The sequence below is a fragment of the Anopheles funestus genome, chromosome 2RL (genome assembly GCF_943734845.2).
Source record: "Anopheles funestus chromosome 2RL, idAnoFuneDA-416_04, whole genome shotgun sequence".
NCBI classification, from domain to species: Eukaryota; Metazoa; Arthropoda; class Insecta; order Diptera; family Culicidae; genus Anopheles; species Anopheles funestus.
The window spans coordinates 84,869,069-84,891,709 of NC_064598.1; the positions used below are offsets into that span (position 1 = coordinate 84,869,069).

Sequence of the window (22,641 nt, forward strand, 5' to 3'; positions counted from 1 at the left end):
TCCATACTTACATAGATAAGATTTTCGTTGTATCGGATGAGCAGGTTTCTCAGTATGCCAGCCTCGTGCAGGTCGCCCAACGAAATCATATCCTCGACGCCCTGCACCGAGGAGGCGTGCATCGCCTTGATGCGTCGCTCCGGCGTCAGCCATTGTTCGTTGCCGTCGTCGTCTCGCACCTGAATCCGGCGACCTTCTGCTGAGATTACGCGAGCCCCGATCGCCACATCGAACTCTCGTCCGGACACGGGCTCGATCCAAATATAATCACCCTAAGTAAAAGAGAAGGAACAGTTCATTAACGGAACAATTTTGTATGCTTTTTTTTCTCTCATAGTGATCGCAGATGCAACCTATCAAGACTTCAATGTTGTTTGTACCAACTTTCCCTTTTTATTTATTTAACGTGGCCCATCAATCATCACTTCTAACTTTATCAACGCAGTACCATCGTGTGACAGAAGATCGATTTCACGACGATTCAGTTGCAACATGTTCCATTCCTTCCGCGGACAATTCATTCCCGGAAATTCCGAACTGGAGTTGGTCAATTCACACAACTGCACCATCCTTCGTCGTTGTTGACGCAACGAAACATCGCTAATGGACAGATAGCCCAACACTTGGACACCCGTACCCATCGTTAGCAGCCAGAAAACTATGGACACATTTTTCTCTTCATCGTGATCACCTTGAGTGACACTTTCCTGCCCATCCAAACGTGTTGTCCGGCAACCCATCACCAGCACTGGTAGGAAATGTTTCAACGACTTGAAACGCTGGGGCAGGAATTGATTTTCCACCGCGTAGCCTAACATTGCGGGACGATTTTCCGATCGGCAAGGTTCATGTCCACCGTATGCCAGCACACCAAGACAGTACGGTTTGTTTAATGGGAAGGCACTTTCCTTGAAATGGAACAGCATCGTTTCACGATCTTCGATTGAGATGAAGCTCAGGTTCGAATGGTCACGCAGATAGTGCTGCAGAAAATTCGATGCAAGCAAGGACTGATCACAGTCCGGCATGGGACATTGGGCTGGTGTAGTTGAGTTCGATTTTATCAGATTGGTGGACGATTCCTTTTTCGAATTCGTAGACGTTTGAGCTTGCATTGTTGAAGTTGAGGAACTGTTTTTATGTAGCTAAGTGCAATATTGCGTTTAAACTCTTCTCCCACAAACTAATTACTGACAGGTTGATCTAAACTTCTCTCTAATCAATGTATCCTTATGGTTACTTTGATGGCTCAAGTATAGAACGAATAGTAATTTACGATTATTATAATTAATTTTTGAATCATTCGTTGCACATTTATATTTTAAACCCAAATTCAAATCGCAAAACTCAACTTTTTTTATTTAAACTTTTTCCTAGCACACTTAAAAAGTTGTTTAATTATTATTAACGTTCAAGACAGTATATACGTTACAAAAGATACCGTTTCAAGGCCGCTAAAGGTAAAAGTAAAATTGTATAAATTGAAAATGCAACTTCAAAGAACATAGCTTCCTACAGCAGGGAAAAATAGTCTCCACTATCACATTAAGTAACCAGATTCGCTAATCAATCCAACAGCCGCATGCACTCAATTTCCTAGCCCAAGCCATCCGCTGCAAAAAGACTGTACGCGTTTCAATTCCTTTCCTACCAGAGCAAAAAAAACAACAACAACAATCGCGTAAAATATTTTCCACTCATTTTCTTTTCCTACACGCCCTCACAGTCCAATTGCAGCGCAAGTGCCGTGTTTTGGTGTGGTGGCAATTTTTAATTCGATTCCTGCTCTTACCGTACCGAACCGTACGGCCGTTGGATGGGTATTTCTTTTTCGCCTTTCGGAATTACTACAAACCCCGAAAACGCGCACGGAAACGCAAACGCCAACGCGATCGAACGCATGAGCGATGAGAGACGCGATCGAGGAAAAGTAAGCCTCACGTGCACGTTGCCGTTAATTAATGATGAATATAGAAGCCTTCGCTGGTGCGGTGTTACCACCGTAGTGCCATCGACGTAAAGGAGGCCCCCTTCCCAGCGAAAAGGGGCATCTTCGTGCGATAGGAGATACCGAGCGAAGTGGAGTTAACCGTCTGCTTGGTACAAACCTTTCCAACAAGAGTCACACACTGAGACGTAAGGCCGACGAAGGTTTAAAAAAAAGGTGCCTCATTCGCAACTGGCAAAACACAGGTGGAAGTGCTTCCTCATGCGTTTAATTTATGACTGTTGCAGAAAGGGGAAAAAAAATCAGAGCTACTGGAAAAAACGGCCAACATGATATATTGAGCAAAATAGCGCACGGAGGAAGTAAAACAGTCGAAGGGAAAAGCCAAACAGACACTGCTAAGAAGTCACCTGGATAGATGAACCCATACACGGTTGCAATAATAAATATACAGTAAGGGAAATATTTTTGTAAACCAGTTCAATATAACAAAGGTGTGCTTTTTTTTATAAATCACTAAACAAAACACAACTGCTAACTTTTAAGTAGTTAACAGCAAAACCACCAAATACTAAACAACCCAATTAATCAGTAAGTTAAGCACCGCTAGGTTTGCCCTAAAACGCGGATGAACCAACACCGAATCAAAAACCGGAGTTCTTAATCGATTTTTGATTGTGACTATCCACACGCGCTGTGAATGAGGTTATGGCTGATTTCGCTTTCAACCCACAACAGCAACAGGAAAAAAATAAAACGAAATGTTTGCCCTTTTTTTGTGGAAATGAATGAAGTTTGATGATTTATGACGATAGACTCCACATACTTAGTAGTTCCATAGTTGATAGAAGAAGAAAAAAACCACCCTTCAATGAAATTCTCCCCCAAATAACCTCTTCTGCTCGTTAATGCGCGAAAGCGGCAATTGAAATAATCACTTGCCATTACGAAGGCATACATGGGGCAAGTTTTCAGAAAAAAGAATTTTGAATGGTTTTTAGTACCATTTTACAATTTTTTTTTATGAACGATTAACATATTTTAACATATTATAGATATAAAAAAGAACCAAGAATAAAGTTTAAAAAAATTGTTATAACACTAAAAGGCAAAAAAACTGAGGAAATCTCTTTACCGCATTCCTTATTTACTATCTGTATCTGTACATGCATTCCTGAATGGCATTTCTTTATCATAAATGCCTCATCAATCATAAACATCAAGATTTCTAGCGCTGAATGGCTTCCATGCGTTTCATTTCCAATTCCAACAGTTTATTGCTCAACATAGATAACATTTTCTATATTCTTTAGCAGTGCAACAAGGAGGTTTAACCCTTAAAACATTCTGTTTTTTTCGTTTTTATTTCTTTAATTTATTTAAGTTTAAATAAGTAAACACGTAATGCACTGTTTGTATTTATTGTTTTCCCTACATTTGTTTTTTTTGCGTTTCTCTAAATGTGGGCCATCCGAAATCAGTTCATAAACGTTTGCACAAATCTGTTTGCGACACTAATGTTTATCTTGTGTCAGCAAACAGTTTACTTCGTCCAACCGAATGAACAAACAACTGGACAATGTTATTCCTTCCCATCGTCTGTTGTGTATCCGTGCTTGTAAATTTATATTACGCTTGTAATAACATTTTCCAAACCCTTCCCCTTTTCACTACCTCGCCTGGATAAATATATTGAACGTACACGGCGACAACCTATATTCAAAACATTGTTTCAAATCAGCAGCTCCTCTGCCGCGGTATTTGCTAACAATGCAACGTTGTACAGATATGCAAGACGAATGTAACACCTGCCCTGCAGCAAGTACGTACACTTACCCGTGTAACGATAACCATTTTGACGCCACATTGACTTCTGGTTTAATCTGAAATTAATAGAAAAGAGAGAGAGAAGAAAAGTACAACATTAGACCACAGTGAACGTTGAGGAAAAGCGTTTTCATTACATTGTTCTGGAAAATGGAAAATAAAAGCCACAACCATTCCGAACCTCACAGACATGATCATTTCCGGTTGATTCATGCAGTGAAGATCGCCAGCGACCGAGAGAGAGAGAGAGAGAGAGAGAGAGAGAGAAAAAGGTAGAGAACATCCACGAAGCTGAGATTGTTTCTACGCCATGATAATGAACGAATTGATGATGCAGCAGTACGAAAGTGAAGTTTCATGTGAGCGATTTTAATACGAAACAACACAGTAAACGTTCCCCAGTAATCCCCTTGGTTCAGTATTAAGGTGCTCTTTTGCCATTTTCAAACCACAAACACAAAAGTGCTGAATCAGGAAGAAACAGCAGTACGAACGAAACGAAAGATTTGTTTACTAAGCGACGAACCTTCGTGCTGTTGAACGAAACGACAATGGTTCGGGAATTGCAAAAAGGTTCAACTGGTTAAAGTGAGGTGTTTTCTTAGTTCCGTAAAGTGTGAGCTGTTTCAAATGTATGTGAACTCTTTCCACTCTTGGTAAGAAATGGAACGGAAGCAACGTTTACAATGGCGGGACGCCACACACAAACGCACAATAGAAAGAAACAATGTGACAGAGAGTTCGAAAAGTTATGAGTCTAGGCTGTTTTCTCTTCCTGTAAGAAAATGTATACTAAAATATCGGGGGGGAAACGTATAAAAACAAATAGTTACTTCCAGTAGAATTAATATGGCTTTTTACATAGAAAAATAAAGCAAAAATTTTCAAATAAACCCTTCTCAACTATTTGCTAAACATAGCAATAAAGTAAAGGTATTGAATGTTGAATAATTATTACATATTTCATGATTCTCAATTTATGTTTTGTTCCTATAATTACAAGACTTTTTTTTATAAAACTTATAAACTCTACACAATTGAACTAATTGAATTAACTAAAATTAGTCTTTATTAATTATTAACAACATTAGACCATACTTTAACATTTCAAAACAAATCAACAAACAATAAAATACTTAATAATGCTTTAAATCTAAACAACACTTGCGTTTAAAATCCTCCTTCTAAAAAGAAAGTCAAATAATCCCAACAAATTCCGATTAAATCCAAACTGTTCTACTTTGCTTTCCGGGAAAAATTTCTCCCACATACCAACTCCGTGCATTTATTATCGTATCAAGACAGATCAAATTTAAAACAAGTCCTGAAGATCGCAAATTCCAAAAATGACTGTTTAGCTCCAGCGACATCTCATTTGAAAAGAAGAAATGAAAAAGTAAAACCTGTTCCTTCCAGAGTGTGTTCTTGCGAGCAATATAAAAACCCATTAGCCCTACATACAAAAAAAAAACAAAACAGGTCTTACCCTCCATCATGGGCAGGATTCGACCTCATTTTTGTTGCCCTCACACTTCAACCCAACGGCCGGCTCCACTACTTACACCCTGGACAGTTTTGTGGACGCGAATGCGCAAAGAATTTGATGGCAAAAACACAACCTGAAGGCAGGAAAAACTTCGTAATGTGATAACGTACAGTCTTCGGATTACAAGTACCGCTAGACGATCGAACAGCGATCTTTTATGCGCGTGCGCTCCCATGTGGTAAGAGAATGCTACCCATACCAGCGCACGGTCGAAGCTGGTTTAAGCTTTCAATGGGTAGTTAGCGAACTTATGTAGCCAGAGCAGCTGAGAATTTATGCCACGAGGAGGCTCCAGGCTGGTCAGCTTGGGCAGTGTGTGTGTGTGTGTGTGTGTGTTCGGTGTTTACGCATCGAAGTTGCATGAATTGCAAAGTTCAGTGAAACTTTGACTGTATGAGGAAGGAAGGAAGCTTTGTTATTCTTAATGAGTTTTTCTAACCATTACCAGTTTTCATGGCTACGATTAGTTACAAATCCATTAAAACACTCTTTCATAATACTAAATAAACCCCTCGAAAAATGGCTCCCCATAATGGGCTACACAAGAAGAATAGAACGAGTTTTTGGTAGCTTAATCTAAGGTATAAAAGACAACCATCGTCTTATGGATTGTCCACATTGCCCAAAAATCAACCAAGGCAAGAAAAAAGCACTCCCCAGATCGCAATCATCATGGTGATGACGTTGATCATTTTCTTCCAACCCAAGTCCACTCGGTCAAGTCCAACCGGGCAGCAGAACCGGCTTAGTCGAACGGATCCAGTTCTTCACCCGGTTTCCGCTTTCCACCGAAGATCGCTGCCCGACGATACATGCTTTTCTCGCGTGTATGCGTGTATGGTGCAAAACGTCACGCTAGCTTATTTTCACCTCTGCTTCCAACTGCTTCCACCCCCGGGAGAAAGGAACGAAGAAACGTACAACAACCAACAGCGACGGTCAAGACCATCATCCACGTTGGCGAAAGATGTGGAGATCAGTTTTTGTTTCCTCTATTCACTGTTTCATCGGGGTGGATGTGGTTTTGGGACCGGTACAGCGATTTGTGATAGCGATCGAATGTGGGTAAGAATAATCGCACACCGTATTCATTGCAAAACGGTGCCGTTTGACACAATATGGACTGTTAAGCAATTACAAGAAAATCGCGTAAGGGATCGTTCAACTATTACGTAACACAAAAATTGTATTAATGTATTAATTACCCTCGTATCTAATCTGGAAAAGGTTTTTTTTTAAATTACATTTACATCCTTAGGAATCTCCTTTCAATTGCAAGTCCATATTGACTTCTGATCGTCGATCGATTGCGAGGTTTTGCTGACTGCTGAAAACAGATTCTATGACCCATCTGAGTAGAAGTCGAGAATCAGACTCACAGGCACATGGGACAGCCTCAGCAGGGACGATGTTAATTCCCAAAAATAATAAGAAATTTAAACAATCAAAAAAATAGATCAGACAATAGTTAATGATTGACCGAAAATTGTGTAATCGAATTTATTGTTTTATTTCCTTTCTAAATTCTATTTTAATTCCATTAAAAGTCCTTCGGGTGGATTTTTTTTAACATAATGCCAATTTTCTGAACTGAATAAGCTTTTAGATATTTAAGCAGATTTTTATCAAACCCCTGAAAAAACTTCATTTTTGTAGATTCTTTCGCTATAGCTACTCAATAGATGAAATTGAACTGTTGCTTCCCTTCAGAGAAGTTTTTTCCCCCCAGGATTTGGTGTTCGAATTAGACATAATTTATCAACCAATTAATCAATTTATTATTTTAAATTTTTTAATGGATTCGGAACTTCTCCTCACAAGTGATCAAACGTCACAAATCTCTCTTCTCTGTTTACGATCAGTTCCAATATTTTACAAAAAAAAAAACTTAAACAATTTCCACCTCAAATACTCTCAACTGAAAACTGTTATATAAAAATATTAATTAACCATCACCGATACCACATCGAAACCAACCGCATACAGGGAATCTTTTCCTTGCAAAATGCTCATTGTCTGAATGTGCATTAAAGCTAGTGAAGAAAGGTTTCAAGTCGGCACAAAATGCGGCACATAAAGAGTAACATTTCCCATGTATGGTATCGGTGACTTGGCCCTGCTTGTCCGTGTCTTTTCATTTCCACTTTTCCACATTAGCTCACACACACACACACACCCAGACGCACTTGGCACAACTAGAAGTAATCGGATTTTTTTTTCACATTTCCAACTTGCCACTGTCCACATGTCCGCTCAGTCGACTAATTACGGTACGCGGCCAGTGATAATTACCGTATGTACGGGAACGCATCGACACAAAGTCCAACCCGTACTGGTACGGTAGAAGATAACACGATCACACAGACACACACTCACACGGTCGGCATCGGCATCAAGGTGTTCATTTTCTTCTTTTTTTAACGTTTCATTTAATGTTTAACCCTCGTGCGGAAGGTACCACTTACATCGTTTGGCTGAAAGTGGTCCAGACACACCTTTTGTGCACGCTCGCTAGGAAAAAAGAGCTTTTTTTTGGATTTGTATCACAACAAGTACTATTCCTACCGTTAGTAGATATGATTTAGCAACTGAGTAAACAAAAAACTAAAAACCCGTCTTTATTTGTAATGAAGTACTTCCGTTACGACAATTAAAAAAAAACATACCTAAAATTGTCACAAAATATATAAAATACGAAAAAAGCCACAAAGTACATTCATTATCTGTTGTACGTCTTTAACACGCAACTCTGACTTTGTCTTATCATCAATAAAAGCATAAAATTCCAAACAACGCTGCAGGCTAGCATTAAACCTTTCCGTTGTCACATAACCTACGTTCCCATCTCAAGCAACTGGTGACAAAAAGCACGAGCAATCCGATTACGCGATAAAACAAAAATAAATCCAATTCGACAAGTTTGATATGGCGCCCCGGCCAAGTCGGGTTGTTAAACAGTTGAAATAGTGCTTTTGTGATTACTTCCTCAAGTTGCCTATCACCGAACAATGGCAATGGGATCGTACGTGTCTTACGTGATTTACCATTTACAAGCACTTGCTATCTTCTGGGTAATTCTGATAAGGATGATTTTTTCAACCTGATTGCACGTGCAAGCAAAAGTTTGGGTTTTACTTTTGACGAGCGTTTGATTTATGGTTTGTTGTAAAAAAAAAAAAGATTTAAAAAGAAAGTTTCGAAACCCAATATAATTTACTTAATCTTATTAAAATCCTAACCTACAAAATTCGTTCCACTTACAATCGCAGAAGATGACGTTGGTACAACGCTCGGCTGTATTATCTGCTTATCAGTAGTGCACGTTTACGGGATACGGTAAAACATGAAATCACATCCCACACATGTTTTGCCACCCCAAAAAAAAAGCAGATAACGAATGCCTCCGCAACTACCTTGCGCAAGGTCACCTATGGCAAAGATTCAAGAAAGGGGGAAAAGAAGGAACAAAAAAGGCATCCCCTCACTCTCCCGCTTATCAGTGACGTTATCGTCCGCGTGCGTTCACCGCAAATGTCTGTGCGAACTAATGAAGCAATGCTACCGGATGATAAGACAGTCAGGAATTAATTCGTACTTATGGGTAGCTTATTTAAGATTGATTTTTAAGAAAAGAAAAACTAATTTAAAGTATTTAAAATAAAACGCTGCTCATGCCGTCTTCATCAAGACCTTGGTCGGATAAGCGAACAACACAGATGAATGGTATCTTTTTACATTTTTATATTTTTTGAGTGTAAGTTTTTGTTCATTATTCGATTTATTGCTGTATAAAGAAGCTGCAATTTTTGTTTGAAATACACTAATAAACCTTTCATTTTTTAACGTCACTGTTTTTGTGCAGTTTATATGTCAAATCGTCTTTGGAACTGTCATTTTAAAACAACACGGATAATCCAACATCCGATTTAAAAACTAAAGTATATACAGGGTGTCACCGTGCAAAACCTATCAATTAAAATTTAGATTTAAAATTCCCAAAATTGCTTTAGAATCGTAGAACACTGCAGATAGGTGTGTTACCGACAACAGTCCGATCGTGATACAAAAATCACACACACCCCAAAACATTACTCCACGATCGTGTCACCAACCCTCCTATTCTGCAGACGGCAATGTCGGCAAGTAATTGCATAAATTGCTTATCTTGCCATCGTCCATCAACGTCTCGGTGACGGACAGTGCGACAACGGACAAAATAACGCGTGGGGGTGACAGTTTCTTCGACCATGGAAAGCCGCGGAAACAAAATCACCTTACGCAATGGACTATCACTTTCCACCTGCCGCACACTGGTGGCTTTAACGCAGCAAACTGACGTCGTCACTGCCACGTGTTTCGGATGTACCTTCCCAACAGCAACTCTTTCCATGCGCTCTCTTTTACGCTCTGTTTTTTTTTTTTTGCTTCTTCGGGAAAGGAAAAATGGCTACGAAAAAACAAAAAACAAAAACCATGTCGCTTACCGCGTAGACCAGGTGGAAAATGTACACGCGGTACAAGACAGTGTGAGAAATGGAGGAAAATTGATACCATTTGTCTGCCCTCGGTCGAGTGTTTTACTTTCATTTCATTGTCCCCCGCCAGCAGCTGCTAAATAACAATTCAAACGATAGAAAGGGGTGACTGTTTTTGCACTGGTTGATGTTTTTCGGGTGCAATTTTTGTGTTTAAGCAACAACAACAGCAACAAAAGGCGATAAAGGTGGGATCGGGAGAAATTCTCATCGCACAATTAAATGCCATGATAGTGAAGATCACTTTCTACGCAATGGTACGCATCATGATGGTACACTTCCAATGGTAGGTGAATTGAAAGTGAAAACTATCCGATCATAACATTTGCGAGACAACAAAAAATAGAATAGGGTGAGAAAATAGTTCGAATATGTGCATAAATGCACGAAAGCACAAATGCACATTGGAGCTAAATTGTTTTTGACTAAGAATTTTCTTCATTTTGGTTGGTTTGAGGTGATAAAGTGTGAAGAAAAATATGTTACAATCCGAAAATTGTTTCGGAAAATAATTATTTTCTTAACTATAATATAAATTGTAACTTCATTCCTACAAATAATTTAAAATCCTAGAAGATCGTAGAAATTAATCTAAAGGAAAAGCGAAAGTCCAGCAAAGCATTCAACTCGCTCGCGTTGATCAACCGCTGGTTCCCACGAAGATCCATTCGGCAATTGACATTGTGACGAGTAAATTACGAAACTGGTCGTGCTTTTGCACTTTCTTTCGTCGGTCTATTTCTTACAAACACACCACCAATAGATCATTTGTTTAATGCGATCAAGTTGATGGATGAGTTTTTACGATCGATTAGACGTTTGCCAAGTTTTCGACAAGGTTGTCAAGATTGATTAGGTTAGTTTTGCGTATGCTTCTGTCGGTTTCATTTTCTTACCAAAAACTTTAAACCTACCAACCATCTTCTTTTTCTCGACCCAACTGCAAGATAATAAATAAATGGCGAAGAAAAGTGAAAAGCACCACCACACACTGTACATACGAAATTGCTTTCCTCGTCCCGCTTTCGCCTGCTATTAAAGGTAACCCCGCTCAACGTAAAAATGTACGCAACTAGAGAATTGAAAACTTTAAGTAATAATATAACAAACAGGTAACAAAAAAAAGTACTGTAAGAAAAGAAATAAATAATCAACCGTAACCACACACTGTCAGAGGTTTTTGGCTAAAAAGTTAAACATTTCCCCTTCACAAAAGCGTACATGCAATGTCCGGCGGTGCGGTGATGTGTAAAGTTTAATTGACTTGATTTTTGGCGTAGCTTTAACTTGAAGTTTCCAATGTGTGTGTTTTTTTAGCTTTGTATCTTTGCCACATCTTGCTTCAAGTAGGTCTGCTCGATGGTCGATGGTAAATGATTTTGGAAAAAGATTACCGACCGTACTTACGCATACGGGGCAGACAATTAATTATCGGTAATGAACAGCAAGACAATTGTGTGCAGTTTTCATCGTTAATTTTGCTGCTTTTTAACATTGCATTTCTTCAGTAGAAAAATTGAACACATTTTATGTGGTTGTAACTTAGAGTGAAATCTTTAATATACGGAAAGGATACGATGGTAATAATTAGTTGGCGTTTGTATAAATTTAATAAACTTCAAAATAATATTAAAAATATTATAACTAGAAGTTAAATAAAGGTTAAATTCTCACGAAAATGTTAACAAGCTTTAGCATTCCTGAAGTAAATTCTATTGAAATAACAAAAATTCAATTTGTAAAATAAATCACAGTATCAATGAGATTTCTTGGCGGAATCTAGTGAAAGTTTCCACACAATTTACTCAACAATTTAGATAAATTTAATTTAACAAAATAATTCATTCTATAATTAAACAGTTACCGAGTGAAATTATGCTCAATGAAACAAAAATATATTCAATTTTTATTTTTTTATTTACTCACGTGAGATAAATGTCTCTTAATATACAATCCACGAAAAGAATTCGACAATAATCTAGAAATCATAAGCGGTTGTCACGATTTCTAGCTTGCTCTCTTTTAAATCATCCCTGAAAACCTCATCATCGGCACACACGGTCCACCTTAAACCCTTCATCACACATTAAGCTAGGATATTTCGATCCCGACCCCACGATCGTATCAACTGTTGGCAGATTATATTTTAATCCTACCAATTCGCCACGAACCGGCTGACTTTCGAGACAACTTTCGCCCGATCAGCATCTAAAACAGTGGTGAAATCGCGCGATCGATCGCGACATTTTGTCACACGACCATTGAACACTGTGTATCGACTGATTTCTATTAAAGAGTGGAAAAGAGAAAGAGAGCACAAAGTTCCTTTCGTGCCCGAAGGCGGTCGTGCCAAAAATTAATCTAATTTAAAGCTTTGTAAGCAACCCATGCCAAACAAACAAAAACAATCGCGCTGCTAACTTTCCTCCACTTCATGATCATTGCCAAAGGTACCAAGCACAATTCGCAAAGCATAAAAAATAAATAATTAAAATTCCATCGGCTTACAGTTGTGAATAATTTATATCTAATTTGTTATTCTAGTTAAAGGCACGATCTTCCTTCAACCATGCAGTGCGTTGAGCCAAAAGAACAACATGACAAAGTGCATCAGTTGACTGCAATGACGTAAAATATAATCAAAATGAATTGCTCCTTAGGGAGGCCTTCGGCTTACAGGAAGTGAAACACGCAAAGAAGAGTAATCCATAAGACATGACAAAAATGCTCCCTACCGAAGAGGGACATCGCATCGAGGTAGTAACACGCAATCCGATGCACTAATTCACTTTTGTTTATTGTATGATAATATTAAGCCATCAACCCACAGTCGGTTGTAAAGGTGAGAAAGCATCCATTGTTTCTCGCTTAGCAGTAAGAAACTTCCGCCTAATATATCTCTCTCTCCCTCTCGCTTGCTCGATCGCTTCAAAGACACCTTCATCCATCTTCTAACCTATCATTTGCACAATTCTTTTACAATGTTTAAGATAATCTCCAATACAAAATGGGCGTCGGCAGCAGCCAGTTACAGCAGCAAACTTCCCGGTAAACATCATTTCGGTGAAAAGTGAGAACTGTGGCAAACGCGGAACAGACCGGCGGCTATTGCAAGCAAAATGCCAACAGCAGCAACAACAAACGAAACAATTTTCAACAAGATATTAAGCGATACCATCTTAACACTGCTGAAGTGTGATGATCATTTCCGTTTTCTTACCATCTTGCGTTACCATCGCGCACCGCAAGATTGCGGCTGTGTTGCGTTAGTTTTGGTTCGCTCTCTCTCTCGCTCTCTCGCTTCTTTATTTCACATCAATAAAATTAGGTAAACAAACAGCTGGAAAGCGAATTTTCTTCCCATGAACAATTTTAACATCTCGGTTTTTTTTCGTAGTTGTTGTTATTCAGGGGAGTAGCAAAGTTACGCGTGCATACACAATAGGACAATATTCGCATGGTGCGTTAGGGTGATAAAAATATAAAACAAAAACGAACCAACACACAGGAATTCAGAAGAGGAAAAAAAGCACTTTTGCTAGGTAGTATTGTTGAGTATAATAACTTAATAATGCACGGGAGATTATGCAACGGTAAATTACTCCACCTGATGCAAGTGCACCGACAAAGGGTTTTTTCTCCTCCATTTTGGTACAACCCGGAAAAATGCAGGTGCGTGTACAAGCTCATTTTTATTGTGTGTTTTTTTCTATTTGGTTATACATTTATTTTCTACAAACAAAAATTCACAAAAAAAACTGGAGAAATGCTTAAGTCACGCTTATATTTAGCGCACTATGTCACGTCGATCATATGCCGAAAAAAATGAAAACACACACCAATGAAAACCATCTCGTATAATGTTACAGACTCCTGTTAATGCAACACTTGGGTGTCACAAATGTCACAAGAGGTGTTAAAAAACTCGTGTACATAAATAAATTACACACCATCGAACGGCTCCGGTGAAACGATGGTACCATATTGGGAAGATTATCTAAAGCACACGCGTACCAAACGTCGTGCTGCAGCACGTCGGTGCAGCTTTGTTGTAATAAAGATCAGAGCACCTGATACGGGGATGATGAAATTCTGACAAAGGTTCTCTTCCTCCCTCCATTCCCTTCCGCTTTCCTTCAAAAGAAAAAGAAAACAACCTGTCGTATAATTTCCCGCTAATCGCCAAACAGCCGAGAAGGGCTCAGACAAATATCTCCAAAAAACCAGCTCCACCCGAATTGAAGTCACAGCAAAGTCGTGAGTTTTTCTTTGTTTGTTTTATTGTTTTGTTTTGCAGCAAATCGTTTAACGGTTTTTTTTCCTTTTAGATTCCAAAACAACAACCAAACCCATGATGAATCAATGGCGGTTATTGTAGAATGACAGAGAGTCTTTTGTGATGTGGATTAAAGGGAATTTTGCTATTAATAGAGAAGTAAAATTGGTGAACAATTTACCGATTTTAATTAAAAAACATTCATTTACATGTTGCAATATCAATTCAAACAATTTTCACAGAAATCATTGAAGTTATTTTGGACTTTCTTAACCAGCAGAGAGTTTGTAGTTATTTTTGTTCTAAATAATGCTCTTATGCTTGATGGAGATATTCTCTTCGTACGCATTTCAAACTCCTGACAAGAATTTTTTTTTTCACTAACCAAAAAAAATTATACGATTTGCATTTATCACTGGATTTTACCGCAGAAGCTCATAACGAATAACCTACAGTTGGTCCCACCTAAACAATTAGACCCAATATTACTACAGTGGAAGCGATTAGGCTTTGGAAGCGCTTAATTTTCAATCACAAATTTTGTTTTTAATTGTAGTTTTCAATGCTGTTTAATAACTGAAATGGTATTCTTTTTTCATTCCTTTCCATGGAATAACCTAAATCTTCATCTACTTGCTGGGTTTTCGCCTCGTGGCAAGAACTTATCTCGAAACAGAAGTGTACAAGACATTTCTCTAGTTATTTTGTTCTAAATAAAATTGTCCTAACATGATCTAATATTCAACAATGCTTTAAACTATTGTATAAAAAAACGTCCTCTAGATGGTTAAGGTTTAAACAGTTAAAACCGGAATAATACACATACAGTCGCGGGCAATCCACCTCATCGGAATGTCGACCAAACGAATCGCGCTGGAAGCTTCTTCACTCTAAACGCGTTTTTTTTATTACTATTTACATTCCACCGAAACTCCACCCATTACATATTCACTACGAACACCCCGATAGCCTACAGACGGGGGGCCTGTTCTGCGTTTTGTGTGGATTGGATACGGAAATTTTCTCATCTCTTCAGCGTGGCGTACACCAGGAAAGAAAGAAATTTCACCATTCCTCGAATCAGGTTTCGAGTCACACATATTTTTTTTCCTCTTCTTTCTACATTTGTGATCGATCAACCACCTGTGTTTAAGACTTCTGGGTGCGTACCGTGAGGTTAACTTGTTTGGCTAAGGCATGCGTTTTTTTAGCTATGCGCAGACCTGCACACATGGAATATGTTATCATTTAGCAACCGGTCCTTTACAATCAATCAATTCAAGCCTTCGAATTGGCCTTCGAATAGGATGTGTTCCATCAACATCAAGTTAAACTGATTCGCTGCATAGGCTAATCGTTCATTGTGTTACATTAAATGGGTTTGCGTTTAAAACATTTATTAGGAATTTGCACGCACGAAAAAATGTGTGAGCGAAATATTAAAATTTACGCATTTTTTCGACAAACAACAAGAAGTCGAAAAAGATGTTTTTATTATATTTTTTATTGATTGATTCTATTGCCCTGAGACTCATTCTTAAACTGTAAACTGCAGTTATAAGCTACTCGAGTACACCAGGTATTCTTTAAAAAGAACTTACAACACTTCAGACATGTATCATTTTACCGACCATTCAGCATTCTATCGGAAAGGGTGAGTTCACCCTCGCACTTCGAAAAACTTGTTCGAAAGGTTTCCTATTGCATTCCTCAAATATGTATGTATTCCGACAGAAATAAAGCCCACAAAACCCTTCAAAATATACGTGTCGAAGGTAGGAAAACCTTCCCCCAGGGAACTGAAGGTATTAAAAAATGCTAATCACTTCCATTCGAATGTTTTAGCACAGATGGTAGCTTTCGAATATGCTTTCGAACGCATTAGAATGCGGGCTGAGCGATATCAAGCTACAACCACAATAGCTCACGCAAAGAGTAGCACCGTTTGCAGCGATCGGGTGTTCCACTAAGAGTGGTAAAGAAATTAATACTTTTTGGACTTACTGGAATAGTTAGATTTTCTAAGAATAGTATAATTTATGTAATATGCTGACTTTGTTTAACATTCACTAATTTCGTTCCTTTTTTTAATATAAACGTAATTTAAAAAAAGGAGTCCAAACCTATATTTGAAAAAAAATTATACGATTCATTTCTACACCGATTTTCCATTAGTTAAATCTGTGTGTTTTTGTGCATGTAAGATTAATTTGAGCACAAATAAATCATTACATATATGACACTTCTTTTGGCTCATTCTTCTGCACCTGTAAGTGTTTGGCAATTATTTTTCAAACACAAACCAATATTTTAACTTCAGTGTGTGTTTTGTTTTTGTCGTTGGTTTGCTTTTGGGTGAGACACTTTTTCATCGCTGTTCGTTTCGATTCTGTTACCTTGTCAGCCTTCATTTTTTTTCTCCCGGCTCGATGCTCGATGCCAACCGAACCCCAAACCTCTTTGTTGCTATTCTATCGGCAACATTACATGGCGTTTTCATTTTTTTTTGCTTTTCCACAACCATCCATAGGTTCGTGCACCGCTTGGAATGAGTTTGTATTGTTCCAGCTTTTTCCACCCGGGGCGCTTTCAAGCCCGACCGAAAACTTAGACACGGTCCCGCGGACCCGGCTGATGTGCCGTATGGTAGTGTAAGTGTCCGTGGTACTTTTTGTTGTTATTGTTGTTGTTGGATATTCATGAACCTTCTCTACCGTGACCGATCGCGCTTGGAGAAAATGGGTGTCAGGCGTATGGGGATGGCAATAGCACGGTAAGGCTGATGCTGAGGCCGAATGTAAAATTAACCTTTTTTTAAACAAAAAAAAAACACACACACACACACAGAGTAAAGCAACACAAACGAAAAACGCGATCCGAAGCATATGTGTCCCTAAATAGGGTTGACAACCATGTTGGGTGTGTGGTTTTCGTTTTCATCATGGTCAACAGTGGCCCGTTCGGCATCTATTTACAATTCGCAACAATCGTCACCCATAAACGTGATTATGACATCGAGTAAAATGTTTACAACCCTTCAATTGTGTGGAGTTTCGTAAAAAAGGGTTTTAATTTAATTTATTTGTTTTAGGGTGACTAGATTTTTGGATTGAAGGACTTGCTAGATAACTTTACAACACTATACTCACCTTCAGCACGAATCAGTATATTTCTTCAGTGAAATCAATTGGAACAAAATTTCACTACTTCAACAAACAAAATGAATACCTTTTTCGAAGGTCACACAAATCGAATCTTGTTTTCGTTTTTTTTACCGTTGATGATGATACGTTATCATGCTAATTTCGTTATGATTTCAATATATATATATTATTTTTAGCTTCACTTCTGGCTGGCTGCCATTATTATCGATTGCACAGCTTCAACACGCATAAACGCACACGAAAACTCACTCAGGGAAAAGGTGGCGCTTTGCTAAACAATTACACTCACTCACTCGCGTACGCTTTCAGACGTTCTTCCCGATTCGATCGTGATCGTCGGCCAATAATAACAACAAAAAACCAGAGCAATGGAATTTTCTGCCACTTCTTCCTTTCTTCCTTCTCAACCCCTCTTCAGCGGGTTTTTCTTAACACTCGCGTTTTTTTCTCCACGCTCTATACTGCAAAAACACTGCCTACCACACGGCTGTTATAGAAAAGAGTGATAAAAATGAAACAAAAACACTCATTGTGCTAACACACAAGTACACATCGATATTCACACACATACGGATAGACATTCGCACACAATATACACACACACACACATATACGCAGGCTAGAAAAAAAATTCTCGCCCCGTTCGAATTCACCTCTAATATCCGATCCCGTGTGGTTACTAGCATTCTTCATCACCGGACCGGACGAAACCGAAACGAAACACACCGAAGGGAATGGTCTTGACTAGATCGTTGCGTGCTCCAATCCGATCGAAATGCTTGAGCATCTTCTTCTTCCTGTCTTTGCCTCAACCAGGCCATCCTGCTGACCATCCGGATGATGCCCGAACGTGGTGCTGGTGCTGTCCAGTTTGCTTCTTCGGGCGGGCGAAAAACTGCCGTTAATTACGCTGGCAGGCAACACCTTCACCGATATGCGGCCCCGCACATTCCTACTTCCCCTTCCTCCCCTCCCCCCACCTCTTTTCCCGCGCCAGTTACCGCCCCCCTCACCGAGGTGGAACCGGTTCGATCGTCTCTAAACCCCCATGCCCGTAAGCCAATGAACGACGGTTCGTCGCTCGTCGAGAATTTCGAACGGTGCAGTCACCGCGCATACAGGAAGACTTCTTAAGCGGCAGAAGACGAACCTTCCCTACCCCTTTTTGTTGTGGAAGAAGCGCGCATCGTTTGCTAGTGTGTTGGTTTTGTGTTGTTGTGGTGCTGCTGCTACATTTCTATGCCTGTGTCTGTGCTTCGGTTGCGTTGTTTAAGTTGCTGGGAGACCACGGTACACAGAGCGAGGGGGTGGGCGGTGCGGTACGGATCGAAGATCGAAGGGAAATCAGGAACAGTCGAGTGGCTATGGAGTGAAAGAAACGCGTTCCCAAAGAAGGCATACTTCTCTGTGACCTGTTTTTCTTTTACCTTCGATTCTCGCTTGATTTGAATAAAAATTTCATTTCTTTTCGTTCTCCCGCTGTACGCCTGCTGCGCCCGATGCTGAACACGTAGCGGGAATAATATCTTACTTTTTTCGTTTTACAACAACAAAAAAAAACAGACAAACACACACAGACACAGATGTGGGAATGTGAGGAAAAATGTCACACAGCTAAATGTCAGTCGTTTGTTATCATTGGAAAATGCATAAATTGCGTCAAAGATCGTGCAGTTGGATTTTCCCTTGCATCAAAGGGAATAAAAAATGATACAAAAAAGAAAATTAATTTACATACACATCACAACAGCTAGCACACACACACACACGCGGACACATACATAGCCTTTTCTCCACAAGTTAATGACGCAACCAGCAGACGATCGCTCATCGCATGATCATCATCATCATCACCTTCAGTGTGTATTACGGGAGCACTGCGAATGATTCGAGACGAAATAACACAACCTAAAAGCGAACCACTAACCGAACCACACACATACACACGCTCGTCACCTGATCACGCAAGAATGATCTTTCGGGAAAGCAGACGAACCGTACCGGCCGAAAACGGGCGTTACAATTAGCGCATCCCGTGTGTGTCTATTGATTGCACAAATTGTTGTACGTTTGTTGGCAAGCAATTTTCCTCCTCGGAAGTATGGTCACCGAAGAAAATCCGTCAATCGAATTCTGACCACCACCGCCAGAAATCTCGCACCGCTTATAATTGAACACAAGCCCGTTAGAAACCGTCGCGAATGGACATTTTCTTTGCAGAGGGAGAGAACAAAAAAAACCGACACGTACACTTTTCCGGTGTCTAGCACCCGTTGCACTTGTTGGCCTTACCGCTGTTACTAGCCTGCGTACGCATCAAAGGTATTACTCCAACTGGCCAGCTTGCGCGAAGCTTCCACACACAGTCTCGCACAGGTGCCACTGAACCCGTCCGCTCTCACTAGTTTCTTTCGCTCATCATCTTTTGCTCTGCGATCGCTCGCTCTCGGCTGTATGCAACTGTCTTGCAGGGCTGATCCATACGTTGCACTCTTTTTTTTTTTGTTAGTGAAACGAGAGATCTTCGCGAGCGTAAAAGACGAACCTCCAAAAAAAAAGAATGCTCGAAACGTCAAAATGCCGCTGGTAAGAGCGAACTTTTCTAGCGCTGACATTTTGTAGCTCAAAATGCATTTTATGCTTTCGGCACTGTGAGAAACCGGTGAGATAAGTAGCAAACCGGAATATTTCGCTCAATCATTCTCCCGATTGCTCACCGGTTCTCGCGAAGGGTGCCTTGTACGCACGCACGCACACAAAGGGCCGGTCTGTAGCGGCCGGCATACGTGATGACTCTTTCTCCTGCCAAGGTTTTATCTTTCACCTTCTCTTTTTCTACAACAGAAGCATCGTACCAGCGACAGGTACGGTACGTATACACCGCCGAGGGATGATGCTTCACGCAACCTTTTGTAAACGCAATCAACAATGAAAAAGTAAAAACGGCCCAATGAACCTGTCTCTGACTCTGTTGTGTTCTCGATACGTTCGGGGTTTGGTTGCCGGAAGACCGGAAGGAAACAGGTGTGTTCGATGGTGGTCGCCTTTTCACGCTTGATGTACCTTCTATTTGGCGGAGCGTTAGCTACCTAGCCACCCTTCCCGGTCACGTTACTTCCGGTCCGGAGGTTACGATGCGAAAAAGGGGAGCTAAACGCGTTACGATCGCTGTTTCGTGTTCACATTCTAGCGAGCCCACACTCTCACGGGTTGATCGAACAAATAAACAAACTTTTACACCGAATTCCACACCGAATGGTGCGTTTTTTTGTGTTGTTGCTTACAAACTGCACTTTGCGTCCGAATACGCTGCGTGTTTATCGCCTTTCCGCGATATGAACTGAACCCAGCGAAACGTTGAACAGACGGGGAGAGGGCTACCTACCAAATGCGGTATGGCAGTGTGCGTGTAGGACTGGGAAAGGTGCCGTAATGCAAACTGCGACTAATACTCACGCATCTTTACTCGCCGCGAAAAGGCGATTACTGCGCGAACAGGTGAGCGAAGAACATTTCGCACTATGCGTCCGATTGATAAGTGTAGTGGGTATTACAATTTTTTGAATGACTATTATCTTAATAAAAGGTGTAAATAATGTCTGCGTTTTTTTTTATTTCGTTGTATGATTTTCAATAATTTTCTTGAAAAGATATTAAATCCAATTTAAACGTTATAGAAATTTTTATCTACCAGATATACTTGCATTTCAATTACTATAAAAATCCCTTTGAGTTGAATATTTTTATCAGTTCAAACTTACTCAGTTCAATCCTTACTTAAATATAGAATAAAAAGAATACTTAAATGAATAAACAATTATTTCTATTAGAGTTAAAGGTATAATGTAAATTATATTAGAATTAAACAATAATAAATTACGCAATATAATAAAACAATCACAATAATATAACAAAACTATAACAAGCAATAATCACAAAACGCACTATCACAACCGAGTATGCCCGCGATAAGGTAAAACACAAGGAGGAAATGCCTTGTAAAAAATGTACTTCTTCAGCTTCGGAGGCTGACAATACGGCCGAAGCCGTAATTATTAATTATAAATAAATAGATAAATAATTATTATGTATTTTAAAACCAACGATAGAATTCGTCCAACGATTGAATTAGACTGTTTGCATTGAATAATCAATTTATAAGTTCTGTTGTAAAATTTATCCTGACTATATCATTTTACCGACTGAACAAATGTTTGGTTATTAACACATTTTTATTTTATTAACTTCCTTTTAAACTCTTTTAAACGAAAAATAAGTAAAACCGTTTCAAATGACCTCATAACGAACTCCTTTTCCGTTTCACAATTGAATTTCTCAAAGATGTTCCTTCCACAACCTTCTACCTAAGATGACTCATTGCGAAAGGGTTTCTGTTCGTCAGCGAACAATGACCCACTGATCACGACTAACGATGGTTTATTAATATTTCCACCCGAAAGGATCATCTTTCGTTTAACACTTTACATCCAATTCCTTTCATCCCATGCTATTGGATTCACACTCCCGGATTTCCACTGCTTAAGATGATCTCACACTATCCGTAAAAAAAGCTATTTTGCTATGTTTACTATTTTTCCGTTGAATTTTAAATTAATCTATTGTTTTATGATCATTTCATTAGCAGCTATGCTTCTGTTGGTAAACATATGATGATTATTTTTCTAGTGACGCTTACGGGTGCCAAAACCCATTGCTATAAATCAGGTTTAAACATTTATTTGACAATTCATTCGAGAAAAAAAAGAAACGCCTATGCCGCTAAAGTCGGTAGCCACTCTTATACACGCCCTTTGCGGTAGTCTTTCTACCTCTGGTATTGATCATTTACATAGTCATTAAATAGCCTGTAAAACAGCCGATAGGCTATCAATTACCGCTATTTCTGTCACCAGCATTTGGTAAACGATACCGTTGAGCAGGGCGGCCGAAAAAAAAGAATACAAAACTTCCCTTTAACACGATGTTTCCTAGCAATAGATATTGTATGATGATGAAAAAGACACCGAACAAAAAACGAACAAAAGATGATTCATCTTTCTCTTCATGCCGAGAAGTCGTCATCCGAAACTTTAGACTTTCGCAGACAGAGAAGCGTCAAATTGTCTCACGTTTGGTGGAAATCAAATAGAAAAAAAAATGCAAAGTCATGGTTAATTAAACATGCAAATGTATACTATCCGAAAGATGTTAAATGACCCACAAAAAAAATCTATCTCACACCATCAGTATCACGTTAACTACGGTTCATTCGTACAACGATCATTAGGATAAATAAAAAAAGGCAAAAATTTAAAATTCACCTTAAAAAGAAAGAAAATAAAAAA

At 39.3% G+C, this 22,641-nt stretch overlaps 2 protein-coding genes across 10 annotated transcripts in view; both read right to left on the reverse strand.

Annotated features, from left to right (window-relative positions):
- The window catches only part of LOC125764451 (myosin-VIIa), a 28,915-nt gene extending 7,967 nt beyond the window's left edge, over positions 1-20,948 (reverse strand). The window contains exons 1-4 of one of the 9 annotated variants that reach the window (XM_049428713.1): positions 20,581-20,948; positions 17,282-17,783; positions 3,785-3,831; positions 12-272 (exon numbers count right to left, since the gene is read on the reverse strand). In XM_049428713.1, the coding sequence (XP_049284670.1) occupies positions 12-272; positions 3,785-3,802 (279 nt within the window). In that variant the 5' untranslated portion in view covers positions 3,803-3,831; positions 17,282-17,783; positions 20,581-20,948. The other 8 variants (XM_049428714.1, XM_049428711.1, XM_049428710.1 and 5 more) reach the window with 8 other exon arrangements.
- LOC125764542 (uncharacterized) lies at positions 364-1,735 on the reverse strand. Its single transcript, XM_049428899.1, has one exon. The coding sequence runs from the start codon at positions 1,113-1,115 to the stop codon at positions 402-404; it is 714 nt and encodes a 237-aa protein (XP_049284856.1). The 5' UTR covers positions 1,116-1,735; the 3' UTR covers positions 364-401.
- Positions 20,949-22,641: the final 1,693 nt, after the last annotated feature.